Source organism: Cyprinus carpio, chromosome B25 (genome assembly GCF_018340385.1).
Source record: "Cyprinus carpio isolate SPL01 chromosome B25, ASM1834038v1, whole genome shotgun sequence".
In the NCBI taxonomy this organism is placed as follows: Eukaryota; Metazoa; Chordata; class Actinopteri; order Cypriniformes; family Cyprinidae; genus Cyprinus; species Cyprinus carpio.
Genome location: NC_056621.1, coordinates 14,408,491 through 14,428,388, shown reverse-complemented (window position 1 = coordinate 14,428,388; position 19,898 = coordinate 14,408,491). Strand labels below are relative to the sequence as shown.

Genomic DNA, 19,898 nt, shown 5'->3' with positions numbered 1-19,898 from the left:
AACACATTAAACATGAATTTTTTTTTTTAACAAATAATTTAATATCTAGCTCTCAGTATGACAGTCTACTGCCATCTACCGGACAGTAATGTTTCCCTGCCAAAACAATTGCGTGTTTACGTTTAAAGGGATACTCCATCCCAAAATGAAAGTTTTGTCATAATCACTTACCCCCATGTCGTTTAAAAGCTCCATTTGTCTTTGGAACACAATTTAAAATATTTTGAAAGAAAACAAGGAGGCTTGAGACTGTCCCATTGATTGCCAAGTAAGTAACAGTGTCAAGGTCCACAAATGTCTAAAACTTTCATACCTTTTATGGACCTTGACAGTGTTATTTATTTGGCAGTCTATGGGACAGTCACAGGCCTCCCGATTTTCATCCAAAATATCTTAAATTGTGTTCCGAAGACAAACGGAGCTTTTACGGGTTTGGAACGACATGGAGGTAAGTGATTAATGAAAAAAAATTAATTTTGGGGTGGAGTATCCCTTTAACTATAAGACCTTGTAAAGGTGAAAAATTATATTTAACCATTATTTTTTTAATGTTAATAATGCGTTTTTGCAGCAATTATTACATTTGGGTTATTTTTATTTCATTATTTCGATTTTGGAGAAAGTATTTTATTAACAAAAAAATATAAATAAATCTCTCTCATTGCACTCTACTTCGCAATTGTTTGCACTTGTGCCCTACTGAGCGGGCAAACATTGCACTTCATGTCATGTGCAAGCTGTCACACAGGCTTTGACCAGAATAGATGCTAACTGTGATATCTCTGTATACATAAACATCACTTTTTTACCAGTTTATATATGGATGCATGAAAACTGTTTCTTAAAACTGACATAGTCTATTCAGGTGATGGTAAACAAGTGTTGGGAAACATCTTCTGTTAGAAATGCCAACACATACCAAGGAAGCTTCAACTTCTGCATTCTGTAGTCTAGGGTTAAATCTGTCTGGTACATTCTTCTCTTTTTCATTTCTCATCTGTCCCACACCAGATGAAATCTGCATGTAAGTAGAAAGGCAAGTTGTGTTCCAGAGAAATGCACACTAAGGAAACTGCAATGTTGCAAATAATGTTTTGAGTATATGCTTTAATGCAGTCTATATAGAATTGTGTATTTTAGGGAGTGTCAAAATAAACTTATTTAAACTCTTTAACTGCAGTAGTACATGTGTGTGATAATAATAGAAAATCTAGAGGATACTGGTCAATGAACAATAAAAAGAACAAAATAGAAGTTCGGTGAGGCTGATGGAGCTTGTGATGTCTGATGATGCCTCTGGTGTTCTTCCAGCATATTATTCCCGTTGCTAATTAAAACAGTAGTGTGTCATTTGCATATCATTTGCACTCTGGAAATATGAGCACATGTCCTCCAGACAAGGTTGAGCAAAAAGAAGCATTGCTTCATTTTTTTTCAATGACTCATAACCACCCAAAACATAGTTTGACAGAATAATAGTTAATATATAGCATAATAGTAATAGTTAAATATTTTTTATTTATTTATTTATATACAGTGCTTACAAGGTAGCAGTGTATTTTCATTAGGCATTCTTCTTAATTTGTATGCTTAAAAAAAATCAATACAGACATAAAGATTAAAACTTTTATAAATTCAGCCGCCCTTAGATGTGTAGATAAGTACATTAAAAATAGCATTTAATATATATTTTTGTCCTTATAAAAAATGATGCTTAGAAGATATAAGTTTGAAAATTTGCTGTGATACAAACAAAATGTTAGGTAGAAAATGTTAGCCTGAATGCACTGTAAGTGGCTTTGAATAAAAGCGTCTGCTAAATGCATAAATGTAAATGTAAATGTAAATGTACAAACAGTGTACTTTACACCAGAAGATGTAAATCAAATGCAACAATACGTTAATTTCACTCTATTTCTGTGCACAATTTTTTTTAACATAATTTGCACAAATAAGCACAAATAAAATGATTCATTTTCAGAAGAGGTTTACATATGTTTCATTTAAAACTTTCCAGGAGAACATTATATTCTCAGCCCAAAATGAAAATAGAAACATTGGTTAGGGAATAAATTCCTGGGATTGTGGCCAAATATTCAATCACTCAGCTTTAATTTTCTTCTTAAATACTACTTTAAAACATAGAAATGTTATGATCTTATGAATCATGAAACAACACAAAACAACTATCATCAGCAGAGTCAAAATAACATCTATAGAGTGGTACTCAATCCAGGACATTCTGAAAGACTGTGTTCGTAAATGAGGAGCTCCTCTGTTCCTCATGAAAAACTCGATCCAGAAGACGGCACGATCAAGAGGTTTCATCGGCTGGTCGTGGTGCAGCTTGGACAGTCTCTGCATGTTCTCCTTGTAAGACGAGTTATACAGCACTTCCTCCAGTGCCTGTAGAAACATCGTCCTGTTCAATTCTGCAATATCCACAAGTTTAGCTGTGCCTCTAACTTTCATTCTAGACAGATTGTCAGGCTGATCAAATACTATAGGCAGACCTAAAATGGGCACCCCATGATAGATGGCCTCTTGGATGCCATTAGTGCCTCCGTGTGTTATAAACACTTTAGTCTGAGGATGTCCAAGCAGGTCATTCTGAGGTAACCAGTCAACAAGTAATGTATTATTACCAATATTGACAGGTCGAGGTCCGGTGTGTCTCCAAATGATTTTTTGGGGCAATCTGGCAAAAGCAGCAGCAATTTCCTCTGTGATATCTTGTGGAAGATGGCTAAAAAGAGTCCCTAGGGACATGACAATGAGTCCATGATCTCCTGAGCTCTGCACAAACTTCTCAAGATCAGCTGGAAGTGACTTGGCAGGTTTACACTGGAAGCCCCCCATATAGACGATATTGGGCATTGTGGGTCGTGGAAACTCAAAGGTAAAGTCAGTTCTCATGAGCCAGATGTCTGCATCCCGAAGGATGGTTTTGTAATTAATTTCTGATCCAAAGTATTTATTGCAGAAGGACTGGTAGTGTGAGGAGATAAATCTGGTTTTGTGATAAACTGAAAATATGTATCCCATTACGTTCTGTACACGTTGAGCAAACGTCATCTTATCTGTCAGCTCTACTCCTGGTAAAGGAACATACGATAGTGGTGAAGGAGCTATTTCATAATGTGCCTCTCCATGCATCGTCCAACGGACATTTAGGACAAGAGGGAGACCAAGACGGCGTGCTAGGAAACCTCCACCTCCAAAAGCCGGATCTGTCAGAACCAAGTCATATTTTGCTGTCTGGAGTGAAGCCATTAAGTCTTTATTTTCAAAGATTTTCCCCATTAAGTCAAGTTGATTGCGATGCATCTCTCCAAAAAACATTCCAACCTCTGAGGCCAGTGAGAGGTGGGTCCAAAAGGAGAGTTTCTCTCTTCTGATGACCAGGATATGTTTTGTAAATGCATCAAGCAGCTCCTTTTCAATTCCACCACTATTATAAACAGTGATGGAGGTATAGAAAGGAGACTCCTCCTTGATATACCAGCTGTTAGAGGCTCTAAGCACAGTCACGTTGTGACCTCTTGTATGTAATTCCTCAATCAGGACCTTCATGTTCACCCAGTGGCTTCCATCCAATGGATACACCAACACTTTACCTCCAAACACTTGAGATAATATGCTCAAGAATGCTAACAAAGCGGCAGGAAAGTAATGCATCTTTTTAAACCTTCGATGAAAGAAAGTTGATTACAATATATTATAATTTACTTTCACAAAACACACCAACACTTAATAACTGTTTACATAAAATGAAGGCAATCCGCTTCACTCACCACACAAAGTTTATTAGCTGGTGATGAAAATCCAAGTATGCGACCGATCAGGTAAAACAGACTGACAGCATTGAAATAGTGTGAAACAAGCCCAGTCCTGCTAACATGTGCAAAACAATGGGAGTGTACAAGACAAAGTGGATACCAATGATACTTCCTCTCTGCGCACAAAACTTGTCTGAGCTTGTACATGCTGTTGTTCATGAGAAGTGCATAGATTTAGTAGCTCACCTTATGGCCAAATAAAATAGCCTAGTAAACCATATATATAAACCTAACATGACTGTCATTTCCTCTTTGAGATATGATGGACATGACATTTAAACTTTCAGCAGAAAAAGGACAATTTGCTGTAAAGCATACACTGTTATGAACACACAAATGAAAACTAGTGAGAATATGAAAAATGTTATTTACACATCCTAATAACCCTAATAATGTGCCAATAGTTCTAGAGACATTCATATGTTTAGTCTTATTGCGTTCACGAATCACAAAATGTGACTTAAAACTGATTTATCCTCTTTGAAATTTAATTTATTTACGTGCTGTATTTCTTTCCAACGCTAGATGGCGCTTGGGAGTAGTAGCATAGGCCTACTTTCTAATTTGAGTCCGGTCTGTTATAACAGGACGTTACTCATTTAAACTTTGTAAATTCATTATTAAAAAAATAATGAAAAAATAAAAACAAAATTAATTTATTTTTAAATAGCAAATTTGCCTGCCCTTGCTTGTCCGATCACGTGCTTCAGCGCAGGACAAGGCTGACTGGAGGAAGAGCGCGAAATGTGTGAGGTGAGGTAAGTTAGCCTACTTTCATTGCACGACAAAATTCGTTTTAAAGTTGTTACGTTGTGAATAACATTAAGAGTAATGACAAATATTAAGGCAGGGAGGTGACAACTATAGCTTGTAACCTATTTCTATAGTCTATATCTTATATCTATAGTAATCCACCCTTTTTGAATAGCCTAGATGTATATGTGTGTGTGTGTGTGTGTGTGTGTGTGTGTGTGTGTGTGCATTTAAAAAAAAACTTTGATACTTTTTTTCAGTTTATTAGATTTCTTAGTGCATAAAGTTACATTACTATCCCACAGACACAATTGTCTGTTTCTTTGTTTTTGTCCACCATACACATACAACATTTTACAAATCTGTAACCAAAGATTAATACACATTTAGCTATATGTAGTCCATTTTCATAAAACAATAACATACAAAAGAAAAGCAAAATATAAAAAAATTAAACCTTTTTTATATTTATGCTTCAAAATAGATTATACAGTCAAGGAAATGCTGTTTATATAACAAAAATCAACAATATCATGAAAAAAATAGATCTGATAACTAATGTTTAGGTTTGTTTTTATAAAATCCCATGTACCAAATTAGCTTTATGATAAAGGTAATGCTAACTAACACTAACAACACAATTGCTGATAAGGACAAAATAACATCTACAGTGTGGTATTCATTTACAATGATAAAGACAATCTGCATTACTGTCTAGAAATATAATGGAATTGAGTGTTAAATATAATGTTTCACCTTGATTTTCTACTACTACAAAATTGGACAGCTATTCAGGATCAGGAATATTAAAAATTAAATAATATTAACTCATTCCTTGGCGTCATGAAATGCATCTTCAATAACAAGGTTAGTTGTTATATCTGCAAGTCACTGTATTTTGCATCACTGACAGATTTTACACAGTCACGCTATGTACAAAAGTCGAGGCATGGTAACGAACACATGATCAGATGCCTCTTTATTGTATTGTGCTCATAGTACTTTGTCAGATAAGGTTTCAGTGAAAGCTACAGAGAGGTCATTCACAGTTCTGCTGACTCAATCATAACACAAAGATGAAATTAATTATAATGTAGGAGATGGATTTTAGCCCTTGTACTATCTGTGACTGATATCAAGTCCTAATACTATGGATTGTTCTACACTAAAAGCAAAAAATGTAATATACTTAAAGATTCATGAAAGCACATGCTGTCAGGAAATAATCAAACTAAAGGAAATATCACAAATGAACTGATATTTCCAGCCAGTACTTCACTCACATTTTACTTTCTTTCTGAATAAAACCATACAAAAATATCTCATTATATAAACTGTCACAAATGCAAATATCAACATTGTCACCGTTAAAGTCAAAATTACATCTATAGAGTGGTACTCAATCCAGGACATTCTGAAAGACTGTGTTCGTAAATGAGGAGCTCCTCTGTTCCTCATGACAAACTCAATCCAGAAGACGGCACGATCAAGAGGTTTCATTGGCTGGTCATGGTGCAGCTTGGACAGTCTCTGCATGTTCTCCTTGTAAGATGGGTTATGCAACACCTCCTTTAATGCATCAACAAGAAAAACAGTCCTGTCTAAAGTTGCAATATCTACAATTTTTGCTGTTCCTTTTGCTTGCATCCTGGAGAGATTGTCAGGTTGGTCAAAAGCTAAAGGAAGGCCCACAATAGGCACTCCATGGTAGATGGCTTCCTGAACTCCATTGGTGCCTCCATGTGCTACAAACAGTTTAGTTTGAGGATGTCCAAGCATGTCATTCTGTGGGATCCAGTCAACAATCAGAGTATTGTTACCAAGATTGGCAGGTCGTGGTCCTGTGTGTCTCCAAATAACCTTTTGAGGCAGTTGAGCAAAAGCTGCAGCAACCTCATCATTGATTTCACTCAGAAGCTGACCAAAAACAGTTCCTAAAGTCATGATGATGACCCCATGCTTTCCTGAGCTCTGCACAAACTTCTCAAGTTCATCTGGAAGTGGCTTAGCTGGTTTGCACTGGAAGCCACCCATGTAGACAACATTTGGCATTGTGGGTCGTGGAAACTCAAAAATGAAATCATTTCTCATAAGCCAGATATCGGCATTCTGGAGGAGGGAGAAGAAATCAACATTGGGGCCAAAATACTTCTGAGAGAACTCTTGGTAAGGAGAACCAAAGTACTTGGAATGCTTATAAAAAAACACTACATATGTCAACACGTTTCTTACTCTCTGACTGAATGTCATCTTGTCAGTTAGCAGTAACCCTGTAACAGGAATATATGAGGGAGGAGATGGAGCTACAACAAAGTGACCTTCACCATACATGGTCCAGCGGACATTAAACACAAGAGGGAGGCCAAGGCGGTGCGCCAGTAACACTCCAGCTCCAAAAGCAGGATCCGTAAGTACAATATCATACGCAGCATCTTTTAATGAATTCATTAAGATCTCATTTTCAAACATTGTAGCTGTCATATTGCATATTTGCTGTTGAAGTTCTCTAAATTTGTTATAAAACTCTTCAGCAAGTGCCATTTCGTTCCAAAATGATCTTCCTTGTCTCTGGATCTGGAGTAAACGGGGGAGAAAGTTCACTATAAAGTCATCGTCATGCTTTCCAGTGTCTATGGTGATAGAAGTGTAGAGAGGAGACTTTTCCTCAATGTACCAGCTTCTAGAACCTCGAACCACAGTGATATTGTGACCTTTTGAATGTAACTCCACAATAAGGACCTTCATATTGATCCAGTGGCTTCCATCCGCAGGGACGACCAGAACTTTACCAGCGTTACATCCTGACAGAGCAGATAACAGGATGAACAAACCAAGAAGGCTGGAGTAATGCATTTTCATTCACAACCTTCAAAAAGAAAGAATAAAATCTGAATTAAAATGGCATAGAGTGAATTATATTTCACAAAATACAATGATAAAGAGACATTTCCATTTGTTTCTAAAACTATGCTGGAATTACAAATTCAGTCTAATATTTCAGTTAGATCTGTACAGTTCTTAGACTGTTGTACAATTGGATCGCCTCTGTCTTTGGGATGTGCTCATCAGCAATGCCTTTTGTAATATGATTAATGTTGGATGAAGCCAATTTAACATTACATTACAATCAATAATGGCATTATTTAGGTTTCTTATTGCAACTTTGCAGAAATCAGACTGGTACAATTTCTGTTTAAAGACTATTTAAAAAGACTGAGGAGACTTTTAAACTGCATGTAAACACAGTTAGTGACTCAATCATGAAGTCAGTGAAGTTCATCAAGCAAAGGAAAACTTTCCCTTGCATTATCACTTTCCGTTATAAATATTTACCTCTACTGAGGCTACCTACCATAAATGCAGTTCCAAACAGTCACTTCGAATTCAGTAAATTCCTGATAATTAATTTGCTGTGAATTATCATTTTAATTTCACTGAAAAGTTGTTTTACAAATCCAGCAAGTATGTTTTTAAAAATGAACTCCCACGATAGTCATTTCTATAATGCACGTTTAACTTTCTTTTTGAATAAAACTCTAAACAAATATTGAATCACATATATAAACAAAAATGCAAATATTAAAAGTGCTGCCGTTAAAGTCAAAATAACATCTATAGAGTGGTACTCAATCCAAGACATTCTAAAAGACTGTGTTCGTAAATGAGGAGCTCCTCTGTTCCTCATGACAAACTCAATCCAGAAGACGGCACGATCAAGAGGTTTCATTGGCTGGTCGTGGTGCAGCTTGGACAGTCTCTGCATGTTCTCCTTATAAGATGTGTTATGCAAAACCTCCTTTAATGCCTCAAGAAACACAGTCCTGTCCAAAGTTGCAATATCTACAATTTTTGCTGTTACCTTCGCTTCCATTCTGAAGAGATTGTCAGGCTGATCAAAAACTAAAGGTACACTCAAAATGGGCACTCCATGGTAGATGGCTTCCTGAACTCCACTGGTTCCTCCATGTGCTACGAATGCTTTAATCTGGGGATGTCCAAGCAGGTCATTCTGGGGGAGCCAGTCTAAAAGTAAAGTGTTGGTACCAAGGGTCATAGTTCGAGGACCTGTATATCTCCAAATCACTTTTTGAGGAAGCTGAGCAAAAGCTGCTGCTATGTCACTGGTGACATCTTGAGGAAGCTGAGTAATAAGGGTGCCTAAAGACATGACAATGACTCCATGCTTCCCTGAGCTTTGCACAAATTCCTAAAGGTCAGTTGGAAGTGCCTTGGCGGGTTTATATTGGAAGCCACCCATATAGACGATATTGGGCATTGTGGGTCGTGGAAACTCAAAGGTAAAGTCAGTTCTCATGAGCCAGATATCTGCATCTTGGAAAAGGGCGAAATAATTAACACTGGGGCCAAAATGTTTAAGACATAAAGGAGTATAGATGGGGTCAGTGACAACTGCAATCTGGAACCGGGTAAACAAGTAAGTCCTGGGACAGGAACATAAGACAGAAGGGTTGGAGCAAGGGCGAAATGTCCCGCTCCCTGAATGGTCCACTGAACATTGAAAACCAAAGGAATATTAAACTTGTAAGCTACGATTGCACCACCTCCGGCAGCTGGGTCTGCTAGCACCACATCATACTTAGTGTCTTGGATTGCTTTCATAATTTCATTGTCCTCTAACATTCTCTCTATCATCTGCATCATATCTTCATGCATACTTTTAAACTTCATGATGATTTCATACTCCAGCTAAAGGCAGTTTGAAATAGACGAGCCTTCTCTTCTAATCTTCAAGAGACGGCCAATCAATAAACCAAAAAAACTCCTCATCAAATCCTCCTGCGTTTGGAATTGTGATGGAATTGTAAAAGGGAGACTCCTCCTCCAAATAAGCACAAATAAAAGGATTAATTTTCAGAAGAGGTTTACATATGTTTCATTTAAAACTTTCCAGGAGAACATTATATTCTCAGCCCAAAATGAAAATAGAAACATTGGTTAGGGAATAAATTCCTGGGATTGTGGCCAAATATTCAATCACTCAGCTTTAATTTTCTTCTTAAATACTACTTTAAAACATAGAAATGTTATGATCTTATGAATCATGAAACAACACAAAACAACTATCATCAGCAGAGTCAAAATAACATCTATAGAGTGGTACTCAATCCAGGACATTCTGAAAGACTGTGTTCGTAAATGAGGAGCTCCTCTGTTCCTCATGACAAACTCGATCCAGAAGATCAAGAGGTTTCATTGGCTGGTCGTGGTGCAGCTTGGACAGTCTCTGCATGTTCTCCTTGTAAGACGAGTTATACAGCACTTCCTCCAGTGCCTGTAGAAACATCGTCCTGTTCAATTGTGCAATATCCACAAGTTTAGCTGTGCCTCTAACTTTCATTCTAGACAGATTGTCAGGCTGATCAAATACTATAGGCAGACCCAAAATGGGCACCCCATGATAGATGGCCTCTTGGATGCCATTAGTGCCTCCTTGTGTTATAAACACTTTAGTCTGAGGATGTCCAAGCAGGTCATTCTGAGGTAACCTGTCAACAAGTAATGTATTATTACCAATATTGACAGGTCGAGGTCCGGTGTGTCTCCAAATGATTTTTTGGGGCAATCTGGCAAAAGTGACAGCAATTTCCAGCAAATTCCTTGTGATATCTTGTGGAAGATGGCTAAAAAGAGTCCCTAGGGACATGACAATGAGTCCATGATCTCCTGAGGTCTGCACAAACTTTTCAAGATCAGCTGGAAGCAACTTGGCAGGTTTACACTGGAAGCCCCCCATATAGACGATATTGGGCATTGTGGGTCGTGGAAACTCAAAGGTAAAGTCAGTTCTCATGAGCCAGATGTCTGCATCTCCAAGGGCGGTTTTGTAATTAATTTCTGATCCAAAGTATTTATTGCAGAAGGACTGGTAGTGTGAGGAGATAAATCTGAAAATATGTATCCCATTACGTTCTGTACACGTTGAGCAAACGTCATCTTATCTGTCAGCTCTACTCCTGGTAAAGGAACATACGATAGTGGTGAAGGAGCTATTTCATAATGTGCCTCTCCATGCATCGTCCAACGGACATTTAGGACAAGAGGGAGACCAAGACGGCGTGCTAGGAAACCTCCACCTCCAAAAGCCGGATCTGTCAGAACCAAGTCATATTTTGCTGTTTGGAGTGAAGCCATTAAGTCTTTATTTTCAAAGATTTTCCCCATTAAGTCAAGTTGATTGCGATGCATCTCTCCAAAAAACATTCCAACCTCTGAGGCCAGTGAGAGTGGGTCCAAAAGGACAGTTTCTCTCTTCTGATGACCAGGATATGTTTTGTAAATGCATCAAGCAGCTCCTTTTCAATCCCACCACTATTATAAACAGTGATGGAGGTATAGAAAGGAGATTCCTCCTTGATATACCAGCTGTTAGAGGCTCTAAGCACGGTCACGTTGTGACATCTTGTATGTAATTCCTCAATCAGGACCTTTATGTTCACCCAGTGGCTTCCATCCAATGGATACACCAACACTTTACCTCCAAACACTTGAGATAATATGCTTAAGAATGCTAACAAAGTGGCATGAAAGTAATGTATCTTTTTTAACCTTCGATGAAAGAAAGTTCATTACAATACATTACAATTTAGTTTCACAAAACACACCAACACTTAATAACTGTTTACATATAATGAAGGCAATCCGCTTCACTCACCACACAAAGTTTATTAGCTGGTGATGAAAATCCAAGTATGCGACCGATCAGGTAAAATACTGACAGCACTGAAATAGTGTGAAACAAGCCCAGCCCTGCTAACATGTGCAAAACAATGGGAGTGTACAAGAAAGAAGTGGATACCAATGATACTTCCTCTGTGCGCACAAAACTTGTATGAGCTTGTACATGCTGTTATTCATGAGAAGTACATAGATTTAGTAGCTCACCTTATGGCCAAATAAAATAGCCTAGTGTAAGAGCCATATGTTATTCATTTTATTTGTTTTTATATAGATGTGGAATAAATAAATGTGTGTTAAGCAATTGTAAAATAATTATAAAAGTAAATAATTTAATATGTGTATTATATTTCATATTGACAATGATGTCATTTCCGGCAAGGACCGTTAGTGTTTTTTGTGATGCAATATTGAAGCGAAACACGTTTTTTGACCGTGTAACATTTTTCCAGTTATCTGCTCTTACCAGTAAAAGCAAAGCCATTGAAAAGTTGATGATTGATGAGGAAAATCTGCAGAATGTTCAAGAGTTGATGCAACTTGACTTTGCACAATTGCTAACCGAGTTTACTGAGTTAAATTTGCAAGTTCAAGATCTTTTGTCTGAAGATGAAAAGATTGCAGATCAACAAAATTGGTTTCTGCCTAAATTGGATTCCCTGAGAGATTTTAAAAAGAAAACAGAAAACTGGATAGCTGCTGTTGGTGATAAAAAAGGCCAAAAGGACAATGTTGATATGGAGGATGATGTTAGTCCTCACGACAGCGCTTCACAGGTATCTGCGAAAAAGAGTGAATCTAAAAAGCATGATTCAGATGTTGAAAGTCGATCAGTTTCCTCCTCAGTATCATCAGCTTGCGCACGAGAAGAATCAAAACGTGCAGCTCTGCTAGCAAGGGCAGCATCCCTAAGGAAGAAACAACAACTTGAAATTGAAAAAATGCAGCTCATAGCAAAAATGGAGGAACTTGAAATAGAAACAGCTCTTGCAGAAAGTAATGCTAAATTAAAGGTCATGAAAGAGTATGAATGATCAGATGACGGCAGAAGCAGCATACAATCTAAGCCAAGAGCATTCAGACCTGAAAACAGAGCTGAGTAACAATTCACCAGGTCATTCATCTATGGAAAAAACTCAAATGAAGGCCATCTCAAATCCAGTGTTACTTGCACCCCCATTTGACACATCAAGAGCCACAGGCCACAGTAATAATCATCAAGCAGATGACAGCATTATTCAAATTATGCAGAAGCAAAATGACTTGACTGAATTGCTTGTGAAACAGCAAAGACAAATTCAGCTTCCAAGTAAAGACATCCAAGTGTATACTGGTGATCCACTGACTTTCAAATCCTTTATCAGGTCCTTTGAGCATACCATAGAACACAAGATAGACAATGAAAAAGACAAGTTATATTACCTAGAACAATACACCGCTGGAGAGCCACAAGAGATTGTAAGAAGCTGTGAATATATGCCATCAAGCAGAGGTTTCAAGGAAGCAAAACGGTTGCTCCAAAGGCATTATGGAGATGAGCTAATCATAGCAAGTGCTTATATTGATAAAGCGTTAAAGTGGCCTCAGATCAAGTCTGATGATGGAAAAGCTTTGAGTGCATATGCTCTGTTCCTGATTGGTTGTCGGAATACAATGGAAGATGGAGAGTTCATGGAGGAAATGGACAATCCTACCAATATGAGAGTTATACTTTCAAAGCTACCATTCAAGATGAAAGAAAGGTGGTGATCAGAAGCTTATGATATCAAAGAAAGACAAGGAGTAAGAGCAAGATTCACTCATTTAGTTGACTTCATTGATCGTCAAGCTAAAGTGGCCATGGACCCTGTCTTTGGTGACATACTGGACCATCGCAATGTTGTATCAGCAAAGGGGAATCAGAAAGAGAAGTATCCTACTAAAAAAGGAATAATAAAGAGCAGCTTTGCAACCAACATTTGCATGGAGGAAAGAAGGCCTCAAATTGTGTCCAGGAAACAAGTCGGTCCCCCAAGAGCCTCAATGCCTTTGAAAAACCATGTATGTTTTGCACAAAGGATCATGCTCTAGAGTCATGCAGTGAAATAAAACAGCAGCCACATAATGTACGTGTGGAGTTCCTGAAGTCTAAAGGCTTATGTTTTGGATGCTTAACTCAAGGCCATCTTAGCAAGACTTGCAAAAAGAGAATGGAATGTAAAGAATGTTCCCAAAAACACCCAGACATTCTACATATTAAGGAGAAGCAAAATGGTACAAAAGATGTTGAAACACAAGACCAGAAGATCTCATGTGCCCAAGTCTCCCTTAACCACCAATCAAGTGAGAAAACAGAGTCTGGAGGAGACAACTGCGTGCTTTCAATAATGCCAGTAAGAGTCAAGTCGAAGAAGAGTGACAGATATGTAGAAACATATGCTTTCCTGTATGCAGGAAGTACAGCTACATTTTGTACTGGTGAACTGCAAAGGAAACTAAACCTGAAAGGGAAGCCAACTCAAATTCTACTGAGCACTATGTGTCAAAATAAAACAGGAGAGCAGAAGTTAGTAAACAGTTTCATCCTCACAGACTTGGAAGTGTGTGCACTGGAAGACACAAAGTATTATGAGCTACCAAAAGTCTTTACACACAGCAGTATCCCTGTTCAAAATGAGAACATTCCCAAGCAAGAACACATTAAAAAATGGCTGTACTTAAGTGAAGTGAGCATACCTAGTATTAATGCAAATGTAGACCTTCTGATTGGAGCCAAAAGCAATGGAGCCATGGTACATCATAAACAGCCAACAGGGTGGAACTTATGCTGTGAAAACTGCACTGGGTTGGGTGGTGAATGGACCCATCAAGAAAGAAAGCAACACTGCAGAAAAGTCCAAACTGCCACATCATACAGTTAATCGTCTCTCAGTGGTGGAGATAGAGTAATTGTTGATTCAACAGTACAACACAGATTTCCCAGAGCGCCATTATGAAGAGAAAGAGGAAATGTCAATGGAGGACAAACAGTTCATGCAGTCAGTGCAGGAAAAGACTAAGTTTGAGAATGGGCATTACTGTGTAAGACTACCTCTGAGAAATGAAGCAATCAAAATGCCAAATAATCGATGTGTGGCCGAACTGCGTGCTGCTAACCTGAAAAGAAAGCTTCAGAAGAACTCAAGTTTGCTTGAAGATTACTGTAGCTTCATGAAAAGTATAATAGAGAAAGGATATGCAGTTAAAGTCCCCCCGGAACAGCTTGTTCACAATGACAACAGAGTTTGGTACATACCACACCACGGGATGTACCACCCAAAGAAAAAGAAAATAAGAGTGGTTTTTGATTGTACTGCTTCGTTTCAAGGCATGTCTCTGAACAGCCAATTGCTACAAGGTCCAAACCTCACAAACACACTCATTGGTGTCCTTACCAGATTTAGGGAAGAACCAATAGCCATGATGGCAGATGTAGAGTCAATGTTTTATCAAGTGAGGGTTCCTGAGGAGGATGCAGATCTGCTTCGTTTTCTTTGGTGGCCAGAGGGCAATTTGAATGCACCTATAGAAGAATTTAGGATGATGGTGCACTTATCCAGAGCCGCTTCATCACCTAGCTGCGCCTCTTATGCACTGAAAAGGACTGCTGAGTACAGAAAAGAAGTAGCATCTCCGAAGGCCGTTGAAACAGTTATACACAATTTTTACGTTGATGACTGCTTGAAATCTGTGTCTACAGAACAAGAAGCTATTGACTTAGCAAGTGATGTTCGGAAGTTATGTGCTGAAGGAGGTTTCTGCTTAACCAAGTGGGTAAGCAATAGTAGGAAAGTACTATTGTCTATTCCAGAAGAACAAAGGGCCAGTGGAATAAAGGACCTTAACTTGGATCAGGATTTTCTGCCAATCGAGAGAGCACTTGGCATGCAGTGGTGTACAGAAAATGACACTTTCACATATAAGATCAAGGTACAAGAGAAGCCATACAGTAGGAGAGGTATTCTTTCGGTTGTTAATTCAATTTATGACCCTCTTGGGTTTCTGGTGCCACTCATCCTACCAGTTAAGCTCCTTCTGAGAGATATGTGCAAATAAGGATATGGATGGGATGAAGAGATTGAGGGTAAGCAAGCTGATGAGTGGGTCAGATGGCTAGAAGATCTAAATAACCTCTCAGACTTTCAGATCAAAAGGTGTGTAAAACCAGAGAAGTTTGGTAACAAAACAGAAGCGCAATTGCATCATTTCTCTGATGCCAGCGAGAGTGCGTATGGCACAGCAACTTATCTGGTGCTTAAAAATGAACAAAATCAGAAACATTGTTCCTTGTTGATGGGAAAGTCAAGAGTTAACCCACTCAAACAAATCACAATCCCTAGACTTAAGCTGACAGCGGCAACCATAGCCGTCAAAGTAGACAAAATACTAAGACAAGAGCTTCAAATTCCACTACAGCAGTCAGTTTTCTGGACGGATAGCACTACAGTGCTCAGCTACATTGGCAATGAGAGTGCACGCTTCAAAACATTTGTAGCAAACAGGATCTCACTCATACGAGATGCTACTACTTCATTACAATGGAGGTTTGTCAAGTCAGCACAAAATCCTGCAGATCAAGCTACTAGAGGTCTTAAAGCAAAGGACTTTGTGCAAGAAGAAAAATGATTTAAAGGGCCCAACTTTTTGTTGAAACCAGAGGAAGAATGGCCACAAAGCCGAGATCAAATGACTCAAGGTGCACAACAAGACCCTGAAATCAAAGGTGAAATCAAAGTCAATGTTCTTAACATAAAAGAAGGCAAGGACATTGTAAGCAAGCTAACTGATTACTACTCAAGCTGGTTTCATCTGAAAAAGGCAGTGGCATGGATGATAAGACTAAAAGAAACACTTTTACAATTATGTAAAGCAAGAAGACAGTTCCAAGAGTCCATTGCACAATCAGAGAAAGACCCGGAAAAGCAAGCATCCCTTCTACAGGGGCAAATGCAGAAATACAGATCAACGATGGAGAAAAAGTCATTGAGCCTTGAAAACCTGAATCAAGCAGAAATTCAGCTCATTCAATTCAGTCAAAAACAAAAATTTCAGGATGAAATTGAGGCTCTGAAAAAGAATATTCCTGTTAAGAAAAGAAGTCAGCTGTTGGATGGGATACTAAGAGTGGGAGGTAGGCTCAACAGAGCAGCCATGCCAGAGGAATCCAGACATCCTGCAATCCTCTCAAAATGCTCTAAGATTTCAACTCTCATTCTAAACGATATTCATCAAAGATGTGGACACTGTGGTCGAAACTACATGCTATCTACTCTCAGACAAAAATTCTGGATCCCCCAAGCCAACTCAGCAATTCGAAAACTTATCCATAAATGTGCAGTTTGTTGCAGACTTACTGTGCGTTCACACCGCCGGCGTCGAGATCGTCAAAAATCGCTCTGGCCGCTTTGCTCACAACGCTGCAGAAAGATTTGTGAGTGCTCTGACGCTCTGACGTAGATCGAATGCTGATCGTGTATTTAAAGCGGCCGCAAAGCAAACAAGCTTGTTGATCTTGTGCAGACTGACCACAATGAGAGTAACGTTATAAGTTAACCTCATTAAATATTGTTGTGGACGAAGTATTAAGGTCCTTTACCTAATAATGTATAAAGCACTCTAAAAATACTCTGATGCAAGTAAAAGTCCTGCATTAAAAATGTTACTTAAGTAAATATAATCAAGTATAAACATACGTATAAACAAGTAATTTTTTTAAAAGTAAACTAGGACTACTGTAGCCTAGTATTATTTATTATATCATTAGATTATTATTATATCGTCACTGCACATCAGCAACTCAGCAGAAACATGAACAATCTCAGACACCTTGGTCCACGTATCATTTTGAATTTATTTTTTTTATGTCCCTGTACGCAAACAGGGACACATCATAGATTACTGCAAACCCGCCACAGCAATAATCAGCCTTTTGTTTGAACTAATGTGGTCGGAGCTGCATTCTCTGGAATCCTCTCAAGCGGTGGACTTCTACCTTCTGATTGTTGTTGCCTAACCGCGTCATAGCTCATAGCTCATAGCTCAAAGTTGCCGTGATTTCAACTCTCCTCGACACTCTTAACGGCCAAGTCGCGCCGTGCCGCTCCTCGCCGCTACTCGACGCCGGCTCACATTGAAAATGAATGACTTCCGGCCACTTTGATGCTCTCGACGCCGGCGGTGTGAACGCACAGTTAATGGAACAGTTGGTGAGCAAAAAATGGCAAGCTTGCCAGAAGACCGCTTGCTACCTAATAAACCCCCTTTTACGAATGTGGGCGTAGATTACTTTGGACCCTTCGACATAAAACGGGGCCGGAGTACTGTAAAAAGGTATGGAGTGTTGTTCACCTGCCTAACAATCAGAGCAGTACACATTGAGATAGCGGATAGTTTGAACACTGATTCATGCATAAACGCTTTGAGGCGTTTTATAAGTAGAAGAGGACAGGTGTCAGTCATGCGCTCAGACAATGGCACAAATTTTGTCGGCGCAGAAAGAGAATTGCGAGAAGCACTGAGGAACCTGGACCATAACAAAATTGAAAACACCATGCTACAGAAAGGGATTAAATGGATCTTCAACAGTCCAGCTGCTTCTCATCAAGGTGGGGTTTGGGAGTGTCAAATCCGTACTGTAAGAAAGATACTCTGCGCTCTCTTAAAGTAACAGACTATTAATGATGACAGTCTTCATACCATCATGTGCGAGGTGGAAAGCATCATCAACAACAGACCAATAACTAGTACCTCAGAAGACCCAAATGACCTTGAGCCTCTGACGCCTAACCATTTACTGTTGTTGAAAACTCAACCCAGCTTACCACCAGGTGTCTTTAATAAGGAGGACCAATATGTGAGAAAATGTTGGAGGCAAGTCCAGTATCTCACTGATTTGTTCTGGAGCAGATGGACTCATGAGTACTTGCCCATTCTTCAGGAACGCAGTAAATGGTCAAGATTAAAAAGGAACTTTAAAACTGGCGATGTGGTTCTGGTTGTGGACAGTTCTTTCCCCCGCAATTCATGGATAATGGGAAGAGTAATTCAAACCATACCAGACTCCAGTGGAACTGTACGCCGTGTAAAGTTAAAGACCAAAACAAATGTACTGGAGAGACCTGTAAATAAATTGTGCTTAATTCAAGAGGCAATTTAAGCATGAAGACTAACAAAGAACTATCAAGAGTAAAGATAACCAAAGAAAAATGTGGAAGAACTAAGTAGCTATTTCTTATTCATAAATGTTCAAGTTTAAGGGCTCTTGGTATTAATGTCTATAATAATTGTTTGGTCTCCTGCCCAACCAATTAGGGGCCGGATGTGTAAGAGCCATATGTTATTCATTTTATTTGTGTTTTTATATAGATGTGGAATAAATAAATAATTGTGTGTTAAGCAATTGTAAAATAATTATAAAAGTAAATAATGTAATATGTGTATTATATTTCATATTGACAATGATGTCATTTCCGGCAAGGACCGTTAGTGTTTTTTGTGATGCAAGATTGAAGCGAAACAGTTTTTTGACCGTGTAACATTTTTCCAGTTAATTTTGTTATTAAACGTTACCTAAAGAAAGTTTCTGGACTACGGAATGTTATTCGAGTTCAAATCACGCTTACACATAAGAAGAAGCAAGAAGAATGAAAATTTAAACGGATTCCTATCACACCTAGTAAACCATATATATAACCCTAACATGACTGTCATTTCCTCTTTGAGATGTGATGGACATGACATTTAAACTTTCAGGAGAAAAAGGACAATTTGCTGTAAAGCATACACTGTTATGAACACACAAATGAAAACTAGTTAGAATATGAAAAATGTTATTTACACATCCTAATAACCCTAATAATGTGCCAATAGTTGTAGAGACATTTATATGTTTAGTCTTATTGCGTTCACGAATCACAAAATGTGACTTAAAACTGATTTATCCTCTTTGAAATTTAATTTATTTACGTGCTGTATTTCTTTCCAACGCTAGATGGCGCTTGGGAGTAGTAGCATAGGCCTACTTTCTAATTTGAGTCCGGTCTGTTATGACAGGATGTTACTCATTTAAACTTTGTAAATTCATTATTAAAAAAATAATGAAAAAATAAAAACAAAATTAATTAATTTTTAAATAGCAAATTTGCCTGCCCTTGCTTGTCCGATCACGTGGTTCAGCGCAGGACAAGGCTGACTGGAGGAAGAGCGCAAAATGTCTGAGGTGTGGCAAGTTAGCCTACTTTTATTGCACGACAAAATTTGTTTTAAAGTTGTTACGTTGTGAATAACATTAACAGTAATGACAAATATTAAGGTAGCGAGGTGACAACTATAGCTTGTAAGGTTTCTAATCCACCCTATTTCTATAGTTTATATCTTATATCTATAGTCTAATCCACCCTTTTTGAATAGCCTATATGTTTTATGTGTGTGTGTGTGTGTGTGTGTGTGCATTTAAAAAAAACTTTAATACTTTTTTCAGTTTATTACATTTCTTAGTGCATAAAGTTACATTACTATCCCACAGACACAATTGTCTGTTTCTTTGTTTTTGTCCACCATACACATACAACACTTTACAAATCTGTAACCAAA

General features: G+C 38.2%; 2 protein-coding genes and 2 pseudogenes across 2 annotated transcripts; all 4 read right to left on the bottom strand.

Annotated features, from left to right (window-relative positions):
• Positions 1-1,498: 1,498 nt before the first annotated feature.
• Positions 1,499-3,928, bottom strand: LOC109057108 (UDP-glucuronosyltransferase 2A2-like). The gene is made up of 2 exons (XM_042752984.1): positions 3,795-3,928; positions 1,499-3,688 (listed from the first exon to the last, which is right to left on the bottom strand). The coding sequence occupies exon 2, from the start codon at positions 3,676-3,678 to the stop codon at positions 2,101-2,103; it is 1,578 nt and encodes a 525-aa protein (XP_042608918.1). The 5' UTR covers positions 3,679-3,688; positions 3,795-3,928; the 3' UTR covers positions 1,499-2,100.
• Positions 3,929-5,554: 1,626 nt separating this feature from the next.
• Positions 5,555-11,393, bottom strand: LOC122142411 (UDP-glucuronosyltransferase 2C1-like). Its single transcript, XM_042752982.1, has 2 exons — positions 11,266-11,393; positions 5,555-7,458 (listed from the first exon to the last, which is right to left on the bottom strand). Exon 2 carries the CDS (start codon positions 7,449-7,451, stop codon positions 5,868-5,870), a length of 1,584 nt encoding a protein of 527 aa, XP_042608916.1. The 5' UTR covers positions 7,452-7,458; positions 11,266-11,393; the 3' UTR covers positions 5,555-5,867.
• Positions 8,092-9,281, bottom strand: LOC109057113 (annotated as a pseudogene).
• LOC122142466 lies at positions 9,579-11,176 on the bottom strand (annotated as a pseudogene).
• Positions 11,394-19,898: the final 8,505 nt, after the last annotated feature.